At 49.1% G+C, this 22,676-nt stretch overlaps 1 protein-coding gene across 3 annotated transcripts in view; it reads right to left on the bottom strand.

Annotated features, from left to right (window-relative positions):
* Window positions 1–216: 216 nt before the first annotated feature.
* LOC115189867 (trinucleotide repeat-containing gene 6A protein) overlaps window positions 217–22,676 on the bottom strand; it is a gene marked incomplete at its 5' end in the record, with an annotated part of 46,519 nt that continues 24,059 nt past the window's right edge. For 2 of the 3 annotated variants that reach the window (XM_029748400.1, XM_029748402.1), the window contains 8 exon segments: window positions 217–659; window positions 928–1,067; window positions 3,716–3,789; window positions 10,196–10,408; window positions 14,931–15,038; window positions 16,299–16,436; window positions 20,033–20,206; window positions 22,161–22,283. In XM_029748400.1, coding sequence (XP_029604260.1) covers window positions 308–659; window positions 928–1,067; window positions 3,716–3,789; window positions 10,196–10,408; window positions 14,931–15,038; window positions 16,299–16,436; window positions 20,033–20,206; window positions 22,161–22,283 — 1,322 coding nt within the window. 3 annotated transcript variants of the gene reach the window in all.

The following is a 22,676-nucleotide window of genomic DNA, read 5'->3' as shown; positions in this document are numbered from 1 at the left end:
GTATTTTCCACAGGGTGACCCCCCCCCTCCTGTATGTATTTTCCACAGGGTGACCCCCCCCCTCCTGTATGTATTTTCCACAGGGTGACCCCCCCCCCCCTCCTGTATGTATTTTCCACAGGGTGACCCCCCCCCTCCTGTATATTTGTAAGTGAGAAGGAGACCAACTAGTGACGTATTATTTACCGTCTTTTTTTTGTTGTTGGTCTTTGACTCTTTTTTTCTTTGTGTTTGAGACGGTGGCGGTAACGATTCTAGACTATTCCGTCTGTCGTCACGCTGTCCAGCGTTCGACTGAGGCGGGCTTTTACATGGAGTCCCCGCCCCCTGTCAGGTGATCCACGGGGAGGAAGGAGCTGATTGGAGAAGGGCTGTTGATCCTCCCGCCCTCGCTGGCGCCCCATAGGCTAGTGGAATAGTTCAACCCGCCCCAAAGGGAGGAGCTGTGGAGGTCGCTGACGTTCCATTGACTGGGCTCCGGGGCGCGGCTGGGGAAGGGGTGGGAACCCTCCAAGGCTCCGCCCATTCGGCTCTGAGAGGAGCCAATGGCCTGCCAGCCCGGGGAGGCAGCAGCCAATGACTGACCTTGTGCAAAGAAACGGTTGATTTCCTCCTCACTGGCAAACTCAGCCAGGATGGTAGTGTTCCCTAGTACACACCTGAGGAGAGAGAGAAGAGAGAGGGATGAAGAGGAGAGAGAGAGAGAGAGAAGAGAGAGGGGGATGAAGAGGAGAGAGAGAGAGAGAGAAGAGAGAGGGGGACGAAGAGGAGAGAGAGAAGAGAGAGGGGGACGAAGAGGAGAGAGAGAGAGAGAGAGAAGAGAGAGGGGGGCGAAGAGGAGAGAGAGAGAGAGAGAAGAGAGAGGGGGATGAAGAGGAGGAGGGAGTTGCGCGTGTGTGTGTGTGTGTGTGTGTATAATTGTCTTACATGTGCAGACTCTTCTGTGCCTTGGCCGCCTCGTCCTTGGAGCTGTAACATACCACAGCATTGCCGTGCGGCAGGTTGAGGTGGAATGTAATCAGAGGACCGTGCTGCATACAGAGAGTCCTCAGAGTAGAACCATCCATCTGGAGAGGACAGGAGGGAGGGAGGGAGGAGAGGGAGGGAGGAGAGGACAGGAGGGAGGAGAGGACAGGAGGGAGGGGAGGGAGGGGAGGACAGGAGGGAGGAGAGGGAGGGGAGGGAGGAGAGGACAGGAGGGAGGAGAGGACAGAAGGGAGGGAGGACAGGAGGGAGGAGAGGACAGGAGGGAGGAGAGGACAGGAGGGAGGAGAGGACAGGAGGGAGGAGAGGACAGGAGGGAGGAGAGGGAGGGAGGAGAGGAAGGGAGGAGAGGAAGGGAGGAGAGGAGGGAGGAGAGGAAGGGAGGAGGAAGGGAGGACAGGAGGGAGGAGAGGAAGGGAGGAGAGCAGTTAGTAACATACATTGTCCTCAGAGAAGAGCAGTCAATCTACAGAGTAGTAGGAGGTAAGAGATGGACGTAACAGCCTTGAAGAAACCAGTCACTAGCCCCTTGGTAGTCCTCCTAAAAGTAGCCAACCAGTCACTAGCCCCTTGGTAGTCCTCCTAAAAGTAACCAACCAGTCACTAGCCCCTTGGTAGTCCTCCTAAAAGTAGCCAACCAGACACTAACCCCTTGGTAGTCCTCCCAAAAGTAACCAACCAGTCACTAGCCCCTTGGTAGTCCTCCCAAAAGTAGCCAACCAGTCACTAGTCCCTTGGTAGTCCTCCTAAAAAAAGCCAACCAGTCACTAGTCCACCTAAAAGTAGCCAACCAGTCACTAGCCCCTTGGTAGTCCTCCTAAAAGTAGCCAACCATTCACTAGTCCTCCTAAAAGTAGCCAACCAGTCACTAGTCCACCTAAAAGTAGCCAACCAGTCACTAGTCCACCTAAAAGTAGCCAACCAGTCACTAGTCCACCTAAAAGTAACCAACCAGTCACTAGTCCTCCTAAAAGTAACCAACCAGTCACTAGTCCTCCTAAAAGTAACCAACCAGTCACTAGTCCTCCTAAAAGTAGGCAACCAGTCACTAGTCCTCCTAAAAGTAGCCAACCAGTCACTAGCCCCTTGGTGGTCCTCCTAAAAGTAACCAACCAGTCACTAGCCCCTTGGTAGTCGTCCTAAAAGTAACCAACCAGTCACTAGTCCCTTGGTAGTCCACCTAAAAGTAGCCAACCAGACACTAACCCCTTGGTTGTCTTCCTAAAAGTAGCCAACCAGTCACTAGTCCACCTAAAAGTAGCCAACCAGTCACTAGTCCACCTAAAAGTAGCCAACCAGTCACTAGTCCTCCTAAAAGTAGCCAACCAGTCACTAGCCCCTTGGTAGTCCTCCTAAAAGTAGCCAACCAGTCACTAGCCCCTTGGTAGTCCTCCTAAAAGTAGCCAACCAGTCACTAGCCCCTTGGTAGTCCTCCTAAAGTAGCCAACCAGTCACTAGCCCCTTGGTAGTCCACCTAAAAGTAGCCAACCAGTCACTAGTCCACCTAAAAGTAGCCAACCAGTCACTAGCCCCTTGGTAGTCCTCCTAAAAGTAGCCAACCAGTCACTAGTCCTCCTAAAAGTAGCCAACCAGTCACTAGTCCTCCTAAAAGTAGCCAACCAGTCACTAGCCCCTTGGTGGTCCTCCTAAAAGTAGCCAACCAGTCACTAGTCCTCCTAAAAGTAGCCAACCAGTCACTAGTCCTCCTAAAAGTAGGCAACCAGTCACTAGTCCTCCTAAAAGTAGCCAACCAGTCACTAGCCCCTTGGTTGTCCTCCTAAAAGTAGCCAACCAGTCACTAGCCCCTTGGTAGTCCTCCTAAAAGTAGCCAACCAGTCACTAGCCCCTTGGTAGTCCTCCTAAAAGTAGCCAACCAGTCACTAGTCCTCCTAAAAGTAGCCAACCAGTCACTAGCCCCTTGGTTGTCCTCCTAAAAGTAACCAACCAGTCACTAGTCCTCCTAAAAGTAGCCAACCAGTCACTAGTCCCTTGGTAGTCCTCCTAAAAGTAACCAACCAGTCACTAGTCCTCCTAAAAGTAACCAACCAGTCACTAGTCCCTTGGTAGTCCTCCTAAAAGTAACCAACCAGTCACTAGTCCTCCTAAAAGTAGCCAACCAGTCACTAGACCCTTGGTAATCCTCCTAAAAGTAGCCAACCAGTCACTAGCCCCTTGGTTGTCCTCCTAAAAGTAGCCAACCAGTCACTAGTCCTCCTAAAAGTAGTCAACCAGTCACTAGCCCCTTGGTTGTCCTCCTAAAAGTAACCAACCAGTCACTAGTCCTCCTAAAAGTAGCCAACCAGTCACTAGTCCCTTGGTAGTCCTCCTAAAAGTAACCAACCAGTCACTAGTCCTCCTAAAAGTAACCAACCAGTCACTAGTCCCTTGGTAGTCCTCCTAAAAGTAACCAACCAGTCACTAGTCCTCCTAAAAGTAACCAACCAGTCACTAGCCCCTTGGTAGTCCTCCTAAAAGTAACCAACCAGTCACTAGCCCCTTGGTAGTCCTCCTAAAAGTAACCAACCAGTCACTAGTCCTCCTGAAAGTATCCAACCATTTTTCCCCCCAGTTTCATGACACTTGCTGTTGTAGCTAGTATGTTGAATTATGCAAAAAATAGATTTTCTGACAAAGTCCCCACTGGTCAAGTCCTATAACAATGGTAGATAGTAGGCCGGAGTGTGTGAGTGTGTGTGTATAAGTGAGAGAGAATGGGTGTGTGTTTTTTTACCTGAGTTGTGAGATTCTTGAGAACGAGCCAGTTGGTTCTCCCTGAGCTGCTGCTACCGTCACTCCAACTACAACCTGCGAGAACAGACGATTATTACCCAGACACACTTCATTTCCACGACAGGGCCAGTCGGTAGCCTACCGGCTCTCCGGGGCCAGTCGGTAGTCTACCGGCTCTCCGGGGCCAATCCGGTAGCCTACCGGCTCTCCGGGGCCAATCCGGTAGCCTACCGGCTCTCCGGGGCCAGTCCGGTAGCTTACCGGCTCTCCGGGGCCAGTCCGGTAGCTTACCGGCTCTCCGGGGCCAGTCCGGTAGCCTACCGGCTCTCCGGGGCCAGTCCGGTAGCCTACCGGCTCTCCGGGGCCAGTCCGGTAGCCTACCGGCTCTCCGGGGCCAGTCCGGTAGCCTACCGGTAGCCTACCGGCTCTCCGGGGCCAGTCCGGTAGCCTACCGGTAGCCTACCGGCTCTCCGGGGCCAATCCGGTAGCCTACCGGCTCTCCGGGGCCAATCCGGTAGCCTACCGGCTCTCCGGGGCCAATCCGGTAGCCTACCGGCTCTCCGGGGCCAATCCGTACCCTACCGGCTCTCCGGGGCCAATCCGTACCCTACCGGCTCTGGTGTTTGTTCTCCCATGTTCCTTTATAACACGGTTCCAGCAACTACAGGAGCCTTCGGAAAGTATTCAGACCCCTTGACTTTTTCCACATTTTGTTACGTTACAGCCTTATTCTAAAATTGATTAAAATTGTGTGTGTCCCCTCCTCAATCTACACACAATACCCCATAATGACATCACAATACCCCATAATGACATCACAATACCCCATAATGACAAAGCAAAAACAGCATAAATTATAGCAAATGTATTCAAAATAAAAACTGAAATATCACATTTTACATAAGTATTCAGACCCTTTACTCAGTACTTTGTTGAAGCACCTTTGGCAGTGATTACAGCCTTGAGTCTTCTTGGGTTAGACGCTACAAGCTTGGCACACCTGTATTTGGGGAGTTTCTCCCATTCTTCTCTGCAGATCCTCTCAAGCTCTGTCAGGTTTGATGGGGAGCGTCGCTGCACAGCTATTTTCAGGTCTCTCCAGAGATGTTTGATCTGGTTCAAGTCCGGGCTCTGGCTGGGCCACTCCTGGACATTCAGAGACTTGTCCCGAAGCCACTCCTGTGTTGTCTTGGCTGTGTGTTTAGGGTCGGTGTCCTGTTGGAAGGTGAACCTTCACCCCAGTCTGAGGTGCGGAGCGCTCTGAAGCAGGTTTTCATCAAGGATCTTTCTGTACTTTGCTCCGTTCATCTTTCCCTCGATCCTGACTAGTCTCCCAGTCCCTGCCAACCGATGAAAAACATCCCCACAGCATGATGCTGCCACCACCATGCTTCACCGTAGGGATGGTGCCAGGTTTCCTCCAGATGTGATGCTTAGCATTCAGGCCAAATAGTTCAATCTTGGTTTCATCAGACCAGAGAATCTTGTTTCTCATGGTCTTAGAGTCTTCAGGTGCATTTTGGCAAACTCACAGTGGGCTGTCATGTGCCTTTTACTGAGGAGTGGCTTCCCACTGGTCACTCTACCATAATTTCAATAATATTTTTTTCTACGGCTGGCCATGCTTTCCACCTGGCTACCCCGGTCAACAGCACTGCACCCCCCACAGCAACTCGTCCAAGCCTTCCCCATTTCTCCTTCACCCAAATTCAGATAGCTGATGTTCTGAAAGAGCGGCAAAATCTGGACCCCAACAAATCAGCAGGGCTAGACAATCTGGACCCTCTTTCTAAAATTATCTGCCGAAATTGTTGCAACCCCTATTACTAGCCTGTTCAACCTCTCTTTCATATCGTCTGAGATCCCCAAAGATTGGAAAGCTGCCGCGGTCATCCCCCTCTTCAAAGGGGGGGACACTCTAGACCCAAACTGCTCCAGATCTATATCTATCCTACCCTGCCTTTCTAAGGTCTTCGAAAGCCAAGTTAATAAGCAGATCACCGACCATTTCGAATCCCACCGTACCTTCTCCGCTATGCAATCTGGTTTCAGAGCTGGTCATGGGTGCACCTCAGCCACGCTCCAGGTCCTAAACGATATCATAACCGCCATCGATAAGAAACAATAATGTGCTGCCATATTCATTGACCTGGCCAAGGCTTTCGACTCTGTCAATCACCACATTCTTATTGGCAGACTCAATAGCCTTGGTTTCTCAAATGATTGCCTCGCCTGGTTCACCAACTACTTCTCTGATAGAGTTCAGTGTGTCAAATCGGAGGGCCTGTTGTCCGGACCTCTGGCAGTCTCTATGGGGGTGCCACAGGGTTCAATTCTCAGGCCAACTCTTTTCTCTGTATATATCAATGATGTCGCTCTTGCTGCTGGTGAGTCTCTGATCCACCTCTACGCAGACGACACAATTCTGTACACTTCTGGCCCTTCTTTGGACACCGTGTTAACAACCCTCCAGACGAGCTTCAATGCCATACAACTCTCCTTCCGTGGTCTCCAACTGCTCCTAAATACAAGCAAAACTAAATGCATGCTCTTCAACCGACCTGCCCGCCCGTCCAGCATCACTACTCTGGACGGTTCTGACTTAGAATATGTGGACAACTACAAATACCTAGGTGTCTGGTTAGACTGTAAACTCTCCTTCCAGACTCACATCAATCATCTCCAATCCAAAGTGAAATCTAGAATTGGCTTCCTATTTCGCAACAAAGCATCCTTCACTCATGCTGCCAAACATACCCTCGTAAAACTGACCATCCTACCGATCCTCGACTTCGGCGATGTCATTTACAAAATAGCCTCCAACACCCTACTCAACAAGCTGGATGCAGTCTATCACAGTGCCATCCGTTTTGTCACCAAAGCCCCATATACTACCCACCACTGCGACCTGTGCGCTCTCGTTGGCTGGCCTTCACTTCATAATCGTTGCCAAACCCACTGGCTCCGGGTCATCTGTAAGTCCTTGCTAGGTAAAGCCCCGCCTTATCTCAGCTCACTGGTCACCATAGCAGCACCCACCCGTAGCACGCGCTCCAGCAGGTATATCTCACTGGTCACCCCCAAAGCCAATTCCTCCTTTGGCCACCTTTCCTTCCAGGTCTCTGCTGCCAATGACTGGAACAAACTGCAAAAATCTCTGAAGCTGGAGACTCATATCTCCCTCACTAGCTTTAAACACCAGCTGTCAGAGCAGCTCACAGATCACTGCACCTGTACACAGCCCATCTGTAAACAGCCCATCCAACTACCTCATCCCCATACTGTATTTATTTATTTATTGCTCCTTTGCACCCCAGTATCTCTACTTGCACATTCATCTTCTGCTCATCTATCACTCCAGTGTTTAATTGCTAAATTGTAATTACTTCACCACTATGGCCTATTTATTGCCTTACCGCCCTAATCTTACTACATTTGCTCACATTGTATATAGACTTTTCTATTGTGTTATTGACTGTATGTTTGTTTTACTCCATGTGTAACTGTGTTGTTGTATGTGTCGAACTGCTTTGCTTTATCTTGGCCAGGTCGCAGTTGTAAATGAGAACTTGTTCTTAACTGGCCTACCTGGTTAAATAAAAGTGAAATAAATAATTAAAAAAGGCCTGATTGGTGGAGTGCTGCAGAGATAGTTGTCCTTCTGGAAGGTTCTCCCATCTCCAAAGAGGAACTCTGGAGCTCTGTCAGAGTGACCATCAGGTTCTTGGTCACCTCCCTGACCAAGGCCCTTTTCCCCAGAATGCTCAGTTTGGCCGGGCGGCCAGCTCTAGGAAGAGTCTTGGTGGTTCCAAACTTCTTCCATTTAAGAATGATGGAGGTCACTGTGTTCTTGGGGACCTTCAACGCTGCAGAAATGTTTTGGTATCCTTCCCCAGATCTGTGCCGACACAATCCTGTCTCTAAGCTCTACGGACAATTCCTTCGACCTCATGGCTTGGTTTTTGCACTGACATGCACTGTCAACTGTGGGACCTTATATAGACAGGTGTGTGCCTCCAAATCATGTCCAATCAATAGAATTTACCACAGGTGGACTCCAATCAAGTTGTAGAAACATCTCAAGGATGATCAATGGAAACACCTGAGCTCAATTTCAAGTCTCATAGCAAAGGGTCTGAATACTTATGGAAATAAAGTATTTCAGTTTTTTTTACTTGTAATACATTTTGCTAAAATTTCTACAAACCTGTTTTCACTGTCATTATGGGGTATTGTGATGTCATTATGGGGTATTGTGATGTCATTATGGGCTATTGTGATGTCATTATGGGCTATTGTGATGTCATTATGGGCTATTGTGATGTCATTATGGGCTATTGTGATGTCATTATGGGATATTGTGGTGTCATTATGGGGTATTGTGATGTCATTATGGGGTATTGTGGTGTCATTATGGGGTATTGTGTATAGATTGGATGAGGGAAAAATATTTAATCCATTTTAGAATAAGGCTGTAACGTAACAAATTGTGGGAAAAGTCAAAGGGTCTGAATACTTTAAGGTACTGTATAGTGATGTGAAACCAGGCCAGCACAGCTCAGTTTGGCCCGAGTGTGAATTAGGCAACACACACACACACACACACACACACACACACGCATTTCCCCAAACCTGCAATAACATTTGATTTGAAACAGTCTTGTACCTTATGGGGACACAAAATTCAGTCCCATTCAAAATCCTGTTGTCCCTAAACCTTAACCCTAAACCTAACCTCAACCCTAAACCTAACCTCAACCCTAAACCTAACCTCAACCCTAAACCTAACCTCAACCCTAAACCTACAAAACCTCAACCCTAAACCTACAAAACCTCAACCCTAAACCTACAAAACCTCAACCCTAAACCTACAAAACCTCAACCCTAAACCTACAAAACCTCAACCCTAAACCCTTAACCTCAACCCTAAACCCCTCACCTCAACCCTAAACCCCTCACCTCAACCCTAAACCCCTCACCTCAACCCTAAACCCCTCACCTCAACCCTAAACCCCTCACCTCAACCCTAAACCCCTCACCTCAACCCCAAACCCTGACCTCAACCCCAAACCCTGACCTCAACCCCAAACCTTGACCTCAACCCCAAACCTTGACCTCAACCCCAAACCTTGACCTCAACCCCAAACCTTGACCTCAACCCCAAACCTTGACCTCAACCCCAAACCTTGACCCTAAACCCCAAACCTTGACCCTAAACCTTAACCTAACCTCAACCCTAAACCTAACCTCAACCCTAAACCTAACCTCAACCCTAAACCTAACCTCAACCCTAAACCTAACCTCAACCCTAAACCTCAACCCTAAACCTAACCTCAACCCTAACCCTAACCCTAAACCTAACCCTAAACCTAACCTAAACCCTAAACCTAACCTAAACCCTAAACCTAAACCCTAAACCTAACCTAAACCCTAAACCTAACCTAAACCCTAAACCTAACCTAAACCCTAAACCTAACCTAAACCCTAAACCTAACCTAAACCCTAAACCCTAAACCTAACCTAAACCCTAAACCTAACCTTAAACCTAACCTTAACCCTAAACCTAACCTTAACCCTAAACCTAACCTTAACCCTAAACCTAACCTTAACCCTAAACCTAACCTTAACCCTAAACCCCCTTGAAAACAGCATATGACCTTGTTAAGGACGAACAAAAAAAATGTCCCCAGTCGGTCAAATGTTTGTTTGTTTACTGTTGTTGTGGACTTCTGGTCTTCCAGTACAGTTACACACACCCCCCCCTTCCCTTGTTAAAAGGCAGCCTCACCAGGTGTGTATCTGGAGTCAGAGGACCCCCAGCCCCCCCACACCCTTCCCTTGTTAAAAGGCAGCCTCACCAGGTGTGTATCTGGAGTCAGAGGACCCCCAGCCCCCCTTCCCTTGTTAAAAGGCAGCCTCACCAGGTGTGTATCTGGAGTCAGAGGACCCCCCCCCCCTTCCCTTGTTAAAAGGCAGCCTCACCAGGTGTGTATCTGGAGTCAGAGGACCCCCAGCCCCCCCTCTTCCCTTGTTAAAAGGCAGCCTCACCAGGTGTGTATCTGGAGTCAGAGGACCCCCCCCTTCCCTTGTTAAAAGGCAGTCTCACCAGGTGTGTATCTGGAGTCAGAGGACCCCCCCCTCTTCCCTTGTTAAAAGGCAGTCTCACCAGGTGTGTATCTGGAGTCAGAGGACCCCCCCCCTTCCCTTGTTAAAAGGCAGTCTCACCAGGTGTGTATCTGGAGTCAGAGGACCCCCCCCCCCCCTTCCCTTGTTAAAAGGCAGTCTCACCAGGTGTGTATCTGGAGTCAGAGGACCCCCCCCCTTCCCTTGTTAAAAGGCAGCCTCACCAGGTGTGTATCTGGAGTCAGAGGACCCCCAGCCCCCCCCCCCCCCCCCCCTTGTTAAAAGGCAGTCTCACCAGGTGTGTATCTGGAGTCAGAGGACCCCCAGCCCCCCTTCCCTTGTTAAAAGGCAGTCTCACCAGGTGTGTATCTGGAGTCAGAGGACCCCCAGCCCCCCAAGCGTAGAGGAGCTTCCCCCCAGGATGGAAGTGGTTTCTGTGGGTGGCTGGTGAGACCGGGAGGAGGGCGGGAAGGAGCTGAAAGACCTTTAGGAGCCAGAGGAACCTTCCACAGCTCATGGGCCAGAGACGAGTTACACCCTCCTGGGGACCATTTAGACTCACCGGACCTGGCTGGAGGGAGGGAGGGGGGAGGGAGGGAGAGAGAGGAGAGAGAGGAGAGAGAGAGAGAGGAGAGAGAGAGAGAGAGAGAGAGAGAGAGAGAGAGAGAGAGAGAGAGAGAGAGAGAGAGAGAGAGAGAGAGAGAGAGAGAGAGAGAGAGAGAGAGAGAGAGAGGGAGAGGGAGGGAGAGAGGGAGAGGGAGGGAGAGAGGGAGAGAGAGGGAGGGGAAAGAGAGAGACAGCGATCCATAAGACAGTAGGAGGAGGAGTTACCACATGGTGCTTTAAACTCCTCCTCCAGTGTGATGGATGTATCAGCCATATTACCAGTGTGATGGATGTATCAGCCATATTACCAGTGTGATGGATGTATCAGCCATATTACCAGCGTGATGGCTGTATCAGCCATATTACCAGCGTGATGGATGTATCAGCCATATTACCAGCGTGATGGATGTATCAGCCATATCACCAGCGTGATGGATGTATCAGCCATATCACCAGCGTGATGGACGTATCAGCCATATCACCAGCGTGATGGACGTATCAGCCATATCACCAGCGTGATGGACGTATCAGCCATATTAACAGCGTGATGGACGTATCAGCCATATTACCAGCGTGATGGACGTATCAGCCATATTACCAGCGTGATGGACGTATCAGCCATATTACCAGCGTGATGGACGTATCAGCCATATTACCAGCGTGATGGATGTATCAGCCATATTACCAGCGTGATGGATGTATCAGCCATATTACCAGCGTGATGGATGTATCAGCCATATTACCAGCGTGATGGATGTATCAGCCATATTACCAGCGTGATGGATGTATCAGCCATATTACCAGCGTGATGGATGTATCAGCCATATTACCAGCGTGATGGATGTATCAGCCATATTACCAGCGTGATGGATGTATCAGCCATATTACCAGCGTGATGGATGTATCAGCCATATTACCAGCGTGATGGATGTATCAGCCATATTACCAGCGTGATGGATGTATCAGCCATATTACCAGCGTGATGGACGTATCAGCCATATTACCAGCGTGATGGACGTATCAGCCATATTACCAGCGTGATGGACGTATCAGCCATATTACCAGCGTGATGGACGTATCAGCCATATTACCAGCGTGATGGACGTATCAGCCATATTAACAGCGTGATGGACGTATCAGCCATATTACCAGCGTGATGGACGTATCAGCCATATTACCAGCGTGATGGACGTATCAGCCATATTACCAGCGTGATGGACGTATCAGCCATATTACCAGCGTGATGGACGTATCAGCCATATTACCAGCGTGATGGACGTATCAGCCATATTACCAGCGTGATGGACGTATCAGCCATATTACCAGCGTGATGGACGTATCAGCCATATTACCAGCGTGATGGACGTATCAGCCATATTACCAGCGTGATGGACGTATCAGCCATATTACCAGCGTGATGGACGTATCAGCCATATTACCAGCGTGATGGACGTATCAGCCATATTACCAGCGTGATGGACGTATCAGCCATATTACCAGCGTGATGGACGTATCAGCCATATTACCAGCGTGATGGACGTATCAGCCATATTACCAGCGTGATGGACGTATCAGCCATATTACCAGCGTGATGGACGTATCAGCCATATTACCAGCGTGATGGACGTATCAGCCATATTACCAGCGTGATGGATGTATCAGCCATATTACCAGCGTGATGGATGTATCAGCCATATTACCAGCGTGATGGATGTATCAGCCATATTACCAGCGTGATGGATGTATCAGCCATATTACCAGCGTGATGGACGTATCAGCCATATTACCAGCGTGATGGACGTATCAGCCATATTACCAGCGTGATGGACGTATCAGCCATATTACCAGCGTGATGGACGTATCAGCCATATTACCAGCGTGATGGACGTATCAGCCATATTACCAGCGTGATGGACGTATCAGCCATATTACCAGCGTGATGGACGTATCAGCCATATTACCAGCGTGATGGACGTATCAGCCATATTAACAGCGTGATGGACGTATCAGCCATATTAACAGCGTGATGGACGTATCAGCCATATTACCAGCGTGATGGACGTATCAGCCATATTACCAGCGTGATGGACGTATCAGCCATATTACCAGCGTGATGGACGTATCAGCCATATTACCAGCGTGATGGACGTATCAGCCATATTACCAGCGTGATGGACGTATCAGCCATATTACCAGCGTGATGGACGTATCAGCCATATTACCAGCGTGATGGACGTATCAGCCATATTACCAGCGTGATGGACTGTATCAGCCATATTACCAGCGTGATGGATGTATCAGCCATATTACCAGCGTGATGGATGTATCAGCCATATTACCAGCGTGATGGATGTATCAGCCATATTACCAGCGTGATGGATGTATCAGCCATATTACCAGCGTGATGGATGTATCAGCCATATTACCAGCGTGATGGATGTATCAGCCATATTACCAGCGTGATGGATGTATCAGCCATATTACCAGCGTGATGGATGTATCAGCCATATTACCAGCGTGATGGATGTATCAGCCATATTACCAGCGTGATGGATGTATCAGCCATATTACCAGCGTGATGGATGTATCAGCCATATTACCAGCGTGATGGATGTATCAGCCATATTACCAGCGTGATGGATGTATCAGCCATATTACCAGCGTGATGGACGTATCAGCCATATTAACAGCGTGATGGATGTATCAGCCATATTAACAGCGTGATGGATGTATCAGCCATATTACCAGCGTGATGGATGTATCAGCCATATTACCAGCGTGATGGATGTATCAGCCATATTACCAGCGTGATGGCTGTATCAGCCATATTACCAGCGTGATGGATGTATCAGCCATATTACCAGCGTGATGGATGTATCAGCCATATTAACAGCGTGATGGATGTATCAGCCATATTAACAGTGTGATGGATGTATCTACTACAGACCACTGATCACAACCAACAATCATGTTCTATGTATCGTCCCAGCTGAGGGCAGGGGGGGTTAGACCTACCTGTTATGCTGTGGGGGGGGGGGGGGGGACCTACCTGTTATGCTTTGGGGGGGGGGGTTAGACCTACCTGTTATGCTTTGGGGGGGGGGGGTTAGACCTACCTGTTATGCTTTGGAGGGGGTTTAGACCTACCTGTTATGCTTTGGAGGGGGTTTAGACCTACCTGTAATGCTTTGGAGGGGGTTTAGACCTACCTGTAATGCTTTGGAGGGGGTTTAGACCTACCTGTAATGCTTTGGGGGGGGGTTAGACCTACCTGTTATGCTTTGGGGGGGGGTTAGACCTACCTGTTATGCTTTGGAGGGGGTTTAGACCTACCTGTAATGCTTTGGAGGGGGTTTAGACCTACCTGTAATGCTTTGGGGGGGGGTTAGACCTACCTGTTATGCTTTGGGGGGGGTTTAGACCTACCTGTTATGCTGTGGGGGGGGTTTAGACCTACCTGTAATGCTTTGGGGGGGGGGTTAGACCTACCTGTAATGCTTTGGGGGGGGGGGTTAGACCTACCTGTTATGCTGTGGGGGGGGTTTAGACCTACCTGTAATGCTTTGGGGGGGGTTAGACCTACCTGTAATGCTTTGGGGGGGGGGGGTTAGACCTACCTGTTATGCTGTGGGGGGGGTTTAGATCTACCTGTAATGCTTTGGGGGGGGTTAGACCTACCTGTAATGCTTTGGGGGGGGGGGGGTTAGACCTACCTGTTATGCTTTGGGGGGGGGGGTTAGACCTACCTGTTATGCTGTGGGGGGGGTTTAGACCTACCTGTAATGCTTGGGGGGGGTTAGACCTACCTGTAATGCTTTGGGGGGGGGTTAGACCTACCTGTTATGCTTTGGGGGGGGTTTAGACCTACCTGTAATGCTTTGGGGGGGGGGGGGGTTAGACCTACCTGTTATGCTTTGGGGGGGGTTTAGACCTACCTGTAATGCTTTGGGGGGGGGGGGGGGGTTAGACCTACCTGTAATGCTTGGGGGGGGTTAGACCTACCTGTAATGCTTGGGGGGGGGGGGGGCTACCTGTAATGCTTTGGGGGGGGGCCTACCTGTAATGCTTTGGGGGGGGGCCTACCTGTAATGCTTTGGGGGGGGGGGGGGCCTACCTGTAATGCTTTGGGGGGGGACCTACCTGTAATGCTTTGGGGGGGGGCCTACCTGTAATGCTTTGGGGGGGGGGCCTACCTGTAATGCTTTGGGGGGGGGGCCTACCTGTAATGCTTTGGGGGGGGGACCTACCTGTAATGCTTTGGGGGGGGGGCCTACCTGTAATGCTTTGGGGGGGGGGGGCCCTACCTATAATGCTTTGGGGGGGGGACCTACCTGTAATGCTTTGGGGGGGGACCTACCTGTAATGCTTTGGGGGGGGGGGACCTACCTGTAATGCTTTGGGGGGGGGGACCTACCTGTAATGCTTTGGGGGGGGGGGGGGGACCTACCTGTAATGCTTTGGGGGGGGGGGGGGGGGGTTAGACCTACCTGTAATGCTTTGTGTCGTACTGGCGAGTGAACCACTGTGGCTGGAGGCACGACTAGATGACCAGGCACTGTTAGAAGGCATCGTGGTGTTCAGAGATGAGGATGGTCCTGGAGAGAGAGAGGAGAGACAGGAGAGAGAAAAGAGAGAGAGAGAAGAGAGAAAGGAGAGAGAAAAGAGAGAGAAAAGAGAGAGAGACAGAGGAGAGAGAGAGAGAGGGTTCAGTGAAACACAGTTAACACTGGACAGAACAATAGACAACAACAACAGCAGGGATGAAAGGAAGCTCGTCCACCAGCCTGAGGACAGTCCTTTTCAGACTGGGTGAGTTGACCTGACAACAAGCTTCAGCTGTAGACGTACAAATCATCAGGGATAATCAATAGCGCTGAGAGATTAAACATCTCAGTTATTTCTGGTTTTTGATGTAGTGACGAAGTAGGGAGTTGTAGTTTCTCTAGAGATAAATCAGATCCGGTCTGAACTGTGTGATGTAGTCTACCTGTTACCTGGCAGGTCTCTGAGGGGGTCTACCTGTTACCTGGCAGGTCTCTGAGGGGGTCTACCTGTTACCTGGCAGGTCTCTGAGGGGGGTCTACCTGTTACCTGGCAGGTCTCTGAGGGGGGTCTACCTGTTACCTGGCAGGTCTCTGAGGGGGTCTACGTAGAGGACGGGTGTGTGTATTACCTGGCAGGTCTCTGAGGGGGTCTACGTGGTGGACGGTGTGTGTTACCTGGCAGGTCTCTGAGGGGGTCTACATAGAAGATGGTGTGTGTTACCTGGCAGGTCTCTGAGGGGGTCTACCTATTACCTGGCAGGTCTCTGAGGGGGTCTACATAGAGGACGGTGTGTTACCTGGCAGGTCTCTGAGGGGGTCTACCTGTTACCTGGCAGGTCTCTGAGGGGGTCTACGTAGAGGACGGTGTGTGTATTACCTGGCAGGTCTCTGAGGGGGTCTACGTGGCGGACGGTGTGTGTTACCTGGCAGGTCTCTGAGGGGGTCTACCTGTTACCTGGCAGGTCTCTGAGGGGGTCTACATAGAGGATGGTGTGTTACCTGGCAGGTCTCTGAGGGGGTCTACATAGAGGACGGTGTGTTACCTGGCAGGTCTCGGAGGGGGTCTACGTGGCGGACGGTGTGTTACCTGGCAGGTCTCTGAGGGGGTCTACGTGGCGGACGGTGTGTGTTACCTGGCAGGTCTCGGAGGGGGTCTACATAGAGGACGGTGTGTTACCTGGCAGGTCTCGGAGGGGGTCTACGTGGCGGACGGTGTGTTACCTGGCAGGTCTCGGAGGGGGTCTACGTGGCGGACGGTGTGTTACCTGGCAGGTCTCGGAGGGGGTCTACGTGGCGGACGGTGTGTGTTACCTGGCAGGTCTCGGAGGGGGTCTACGTGGCGGACGGTGTTGATGGAGAGGTTGTTGATGACACTACCAGGGGTCACGAAAGGGTCAGTCTCAGGGTCGATGTTGGGGTAACCTTTCCATGGCTCCCCGGGCCGGAACTCTGGGGAGAGACATACAGGAATAGGAGGGTGAGGAGAGACATACAGGAATAAAGAGTGAGGAGAGAGACATACAGGAATAAAGAGTGAGGAGAGAGACATACAGGAATAAAGAGTGAGGAGAGAGACATACAGGAATAAAGAGTGAGGAGAGAGACATACAGGAATAAAGAGTGAGGAGAGAGACATACAGGAATAAAGAGTGAGGAGAGAGACATACAGGAATAAAGAGTGAGGAGAGAGACATACAGGAATAAAGAGTGAGGAGAGAGACATACAGGAATAAAGAGTGAGGAGAGAGACATACAGGAATAAAGAGTGAGGAGAGAGACATACATGAATAAAGAGTGAGGAGAGAGACATACAGGAATAAAGAGTGAGGAGAGAGACATACAGGAAGACGAGGGTGAGGGGAGACATACAGGAATAAAGAGTGAGGAGAGAGACATACAGGAATAAAGAGTGAGGAGAGAGACATACAGGAATAAAGAGTGAGGAGAGAGACATACAGGAATAAAGAGTGAGGAGAGACACAGGAATAAAGAGTGAGGAGAGACATACAGGAATAAAGAGTGAGGAGAGAGACATACAGGAATAAAGAGTGAGGAGAGAGACATACAGGAATAAAGAGTGAGAGAGGGGGTCTGGAGAGAGACAGAGGAATAGGAGGGTGAGGAGAGGTCTGGAGAGAGACATACAGGAAGACGAGGGTGAGGAGAGACATACAGGAAGACGAGGGTGATGGGTGGTCTGGAGAGAGACATACAGGAAGACGAGGGTGATGGGTGGTCTGGAGAGAGACATACAGGAAGACGAGGGTGAGGAGACATACAGGAAGACGAGGGTGATGGGAGGTCTGGAGAGAGACATACAGGAAGACGAGGGTGAGGGGAGGTCTGTAGAGAGACATACAGGAAGACGAGGGTGATGGGAGATCTGGAGAGAGACATACAGGAAGACGAGGGTTAGGGGAGGTCTGTAGAGAGACATACAGGAAGACGAGGGTGAGGGGAGGTCTGTAGAGAGACATACAGAAAGACGAGGGTTAGGGGAGGTCTGTAGAGAGACATACAGGAAGACGAGGGTGAGGGGAGGTCTGTAGAGAGACATACAGAAAGACGAGGGTTAGGGGAGGTCTGTAGAGAGACATACAGGAAGACGAGGGTGATGGGAGGTCTGGAGAGAGACATACAGGAAGACGAGGGTGAGGGGAGGTCTGTAGAGAGACATACAGGAAGACGAGGGTGAGGGGAGGTCTGTAGAGAGACATACAGAAAGACGAGGGTTAGGGGAGGTCTGTAGAGAGACATACAGGAAGACGAGGGTGATGGGAGGTCTGTAGAGAGACATACAGAAAGACGAGGGTTAGGGGAGGTCTGTAGAGAGACATACAGGAAGACGAGGGTGATGGGAGGTCTGGAGAGAGACGGACCCCAGGTCACCGCTCAAATCATATGCAAATGGCACCTTTTTTTCTTAGCCTGATAATGACGTTGGCAGACGACCCCCTCAGGAGGAACGGTAGAACACTTGGTAATTGGCTGCTCTTCAGTAGAAACATGTTTAAATGTACAAATCAGGGCTCTCCATAGGACTTTATGCCAAGGTGGTGCTGATGTAGGCCTAAAGATTTGTAAGTCGCTCTGGATAAGAGCGTCTGCTAAATGACTTAAATGTAAATGTAATGTAAGGTTGGATGGGGGGGGGTCAGTGAAGTTGGACAATTGTGCATTTAAAAAAACCTGTATTTACCATTTCCTGAAACCTAGGGGGTGTTTCCTCAATATGCATACTACCGCGCTCCACACTCATCACGCTCCAAATTCATTATCCAACCACGTTGTCTTCAGGACGTTCTGGTGGAGGACCGAGTGCGTAGAGGAATCCGTAAAAACAGAACGTTTGAGAATCTCTCCAACTACTGTATTAACCTCACGCTGCAGCTCCCCCCCCCCCCCATTCACGGAGCCGTCTTACAGCAAGGACAATAGGACAATAGGAGACTCTTAACTAGATATACACAAAGGAATTGTTTTACATCATACCTTCTCAGCTAGCTATATGTGAATTGTAATAACGTAGCTAACCAGCTAGTTTATATCAGGCAACAACAAAAAAATGACCTAAAACTAATTTTATGTCAATTCTTTGTGGGTAGCTAGCTAACAATTTGTTGTGGCTGTCTGGATAGCTAACAGTACTAGTAGCTAGCCCTAACAGTACTAGTAGCTAGCCAGCTAGCCCTAACAGTACTAGCCAGTTAGCCCTAACAGTACTAGCCAGCTAGCCCTAACAGTACTAGTAGCTAGCCAGCTAGCCCTAACAGTACTAGCCAGCTAGCCCTAACAGTACTAGTAGCTAGCCAGTTAGCCCTAACAGTACTAGTAGCTAGCCAGTTAGCCCTGACAGTACTAGTAGCTAGCCAGCTAGCCCTGACAGTACTAGCCAGCTAGCCCTAACAGTACTAGTAGCTAGCCAGTTAGCCCTAACAGTACTAGTAGCTAGCCAGTTAGCCCTAACAGTACTAGTAGCTAGCCAGCTAGCCCTGACAGTACTAGCCAGCTAGCCTTAACAGTACTAGTAGCTAGCCAGCTAGCCCTAACAGTACTAGTAGCTAGCCAGCTAGCCCTAACAGTACTAGTAGCTAGCCAGCTAGCCCTAACAGTACTAGTAGCTAGCCCTAACAGTACTAGTAGCTAGCCAGTTAGCCCTAACAGCACTAGTAGCTAGCCAGCTAGCCCTAACAGTACTAGTAGCTAGCCAGTTATCCCTAACAGCACTAGTAGCTAGCCAGTTAGCCCTAACAGTACTAGTAGCTAGCCCTAACAGTACTAGTAGCTAGCCAGTTAGCCCTAACAGTACTAGCAGCTAGCCAGTTAGCCCTAACAGTACTAGCAGCTAGCCAGTTAGCCCTAACAGTACTAGCCAGTTAGCCCTAACAGTACTAGCCAGTTAGCCCTACCAGTACTAGTAGCTAGCCAGTTAGCCCTAACAGCACTAGTAGCTAGCCAGTTAGCCCTACCAGTACTAGTAGCTAGCCAGCTAGCCCTATTGACTTATTATGGGCTTGTGATCTACGGTATTGTAGGCAGGTGGTAAACTTGCCAAAATTAAACACAGCATGTATTTATTAACATATCGAGATGAAAATATTGTAGTCGGGCAACATTTGAGATGTGAACAGGCAACATTTCATTCAAAACACGAACAAACGGAGTACGCCTTTGGACTCATCCAAGTCAAAGTACGGAGGGCACTTCTCAAACCCCGTTCTCGCTTTGTCATTATGGAGAAGTGTGTGTATATTGCTGATTTTGTTTTGTTTTTTAAAGACACTGCATCTCAGTGATTGAGGCATCACTGCGGTATCTGGTTCGAATCCAGGCTGTATCACATCCGGGCCGTGATTGGGAGTCCCATAATTGGCCAAAGCGTCGTCCTGGGTTTGGCCGTCATTGTAAATAAGAATTTGTTCTTAACTGACTTGCCCTAGTTAAATAAAGGTTACATTTCAAACAAGTAGAGCTGTATGGACGTTACTGCTCTGTTTCACCTGTTCCTATTTAAAGTGTGTACGTGAGTGAGAGTCGGTGCATACCTGGGGGCCAGGTAACGTTTGTGTTTCCATGGGGGGATTTGGCACGAGGGGGCCAGCTGTCGCCCACCGAGCCCATTGATTGGCCGGGAGAGTTGAGGGGGGCGGAGCCAGCAGACAGGAAGTCGTACGGACCGAAGGGAGAATCTTCCAGACGCAGCCCAGACGACATGGCACCTGGAGACACACACACATACACTGTTAGAGAGACACACACACACACACACACACACACACACTAACCCACAGCACCTGAGACATACTTGGTGTTTGAGATGGATTACATTACAGTCGGAGACTGACTGACCTTCAAATAACCTGCATTCTAGATAGAACAGTCAGTCAGCTCCTAATTAACTATAATCAGTCAGTCAGTCACTCAGCTCCTAATTAACTATAATCAGTCAGTCAGTCAGCTCCTAATTAACTATAATCAGTCAGTCAGTCCCTAATTAACTATATTCAGTCAGTCAGTTCCTAATGAACTATAATCAGTCAGTCAGTCAGCTCCTAATGAACTATAATCAGTCAGTCAGTCAGTCAGCTCCTAATTAACTATAATCAGTCAGGCAGTCAGCTCCTAATTAACTATAATCAGTCAGGCAGTCAGCTCCTAATTAACTATAATCAGTCAGTCAGCTCCTAATTAACTATAATCAGTCAGTCAGTCAGTTCCTAATTAACTATAGTCAGTCAGCTCCTAATTAACTATAATCAGTCAGTCAGTCAGTTCCTAATTAACTATAATCAGTCAGTCAGTCAGCTCCTAATTAACTATAATCAGTCAGTCAGTCAGTCAGCTCCTAATTAACTATAATCAGTCAGGCAGTCAGCTCCTAATTAACTATAATCAGTCAGTCAGTCAGCTCCTAATTAACTATAATCAGTCAGTCAGTCAGCTCCTAATTAACTATAGTCAGTCAGTCAGCTCCTAATTAACTATATTCAGTCAGTCAGCTCCTAATTAACTATAATCAGTCAGTCAGTCAGTCAGCTCCTAATTAACTATAATCAGTCAGTCAGCTCCTAATTAACTGTAATCAGTCAGTCAGCTCCTAATTAACTATAATCAGTCAGTCAGTCAGTCAGCTCCTAATTAACTATAATCAGTCAGTCAGTCAGTCAGCTCCTAATTAACTATAATCAGTCAGTCAGTCAGCTCCTAGTTAACTATAATCAGTCAGTCAGTCAGCTCCTAATTAACTATAATCAGTCAGTCAGTCAGCTCCTAATTAACTATAATCAGTCAGTCAGCTCCTAATTAACTATAATCAGTCAGTCAGCTCCTAATTAACTATAATCAGTCAGTCAGTCAGCTCCTAATTAACTATAATCAGTCAGTCAGTCAGCTCCTAATTAACTATAATCAGTCAGTCAGTCAGCTCCTAATTAACTATAATCAGTCAGTCAGTCAGCTCCTAATTAACTATAATCAGTCAGTCAGTCAGTCAGTCAGCTCCTAATTAACTATAATCAGTCAGTCAGTCAGTCAGCTCCTAATTAACTATAATCAGTCAGTCAGCTCCTAATTAACTATAATCAGTCAGTCAGTCCCTAATTAACTATAATCAGTCAGTCAGTCAGCTCCTAATTAACTATAATCAGTCAGTCAGTCAGCTCCTAATTAACTATAATCAGTCAGTCAGTCAGCTCCTAATTAACTATAATCCGTCAGTCAGTCAGCTCCTAATTAACTATAATCAGTCAGTCAGCTCCTAATTAACTATAATCAGTCAGTCAGCTCCTAATTAACTATTATTATCTGTAGGTCAGTCAGTCAGTCAGTCAGCCAGTCAGTCAGCCAGCCAGTCAGCCAGCCAGCCAGTCAGTCAGCCAGCCCCTAAATAACTATTATTATCTGTAGGTCAGTCAGTCAGTCAGTCAGCCAGTCAGCCAGCCAGCCAGTCAGTCAGCCAGCCCCTAAATAACTATTATTATCTGTAGATCAGTCAGTCAGCCAGCTCAGCTGGTGATCAGTAACGGAGAAAAATGTATTCTCTCCAATGCGGACCCACAACACGCTCGCGGACACACACAACACGCTCGCAGACACACACACACACACACAACACACACCCGGACACACACACACACACACAACACGCACCCGGACACACACTGAGTGACGTACCAGGTTTGCGCTCCAGAGGCGAGTTAACGTCCACGGCCGTCCACTTCTTCAGACGAGACTGAGGCTCCTTACAGCCCACACCAGACCCCATGTCCAGGCCTACATTCAGGTTAGAGGTCAAGCCTAGAGACACCAGAGACCAGAGTCTACTGTAGTAGTTCAGATACACACAGACAGAACTACGTAGACACCAGGATTAAACCCTGTCTACGTAGACACCAGGATTAAACCCTGTCTACGTAGACACCAGGATAAAACCCTGTCTACGTAGACACCAGGATAAAACCCTGTCTACGTAGACACCAGGATTAAACCCTGTCTACGTAGACACCAGGATTAAACCCTGTCTACGTAGACACCAGGATTAAACCCTGTCTACGTAGACACCAGGATAAAACCCTGTCTACGTAGACACCAGGATAAAACCCTGTCTACGTAGACACCAGGATAAAACCCTGTCTACGTAGACACCAGGATTAAACCCTGTCTACGTAGACACCAGGATTAAACCCTGTC

The sequence above is a fragment of the Salmo trutta genome, unplaced genomic scaffold (assembly GCF_901001165.1).
Source record: "Salmo trutta unplaced genomic scaffold, fSalTru1.1, whole genome shotgun sequence".
NCBI lineage: Eukaryota > Metazoa > Chordata > Actinopteri > Salmoniformes > Salmonidae > Salmo > Salmo trutta.
The sequence above is the reverse complement of the archived record's forward strand: the minus strand, read 5'-3'. Positions and strand labels throughout refer to the sequence as shown.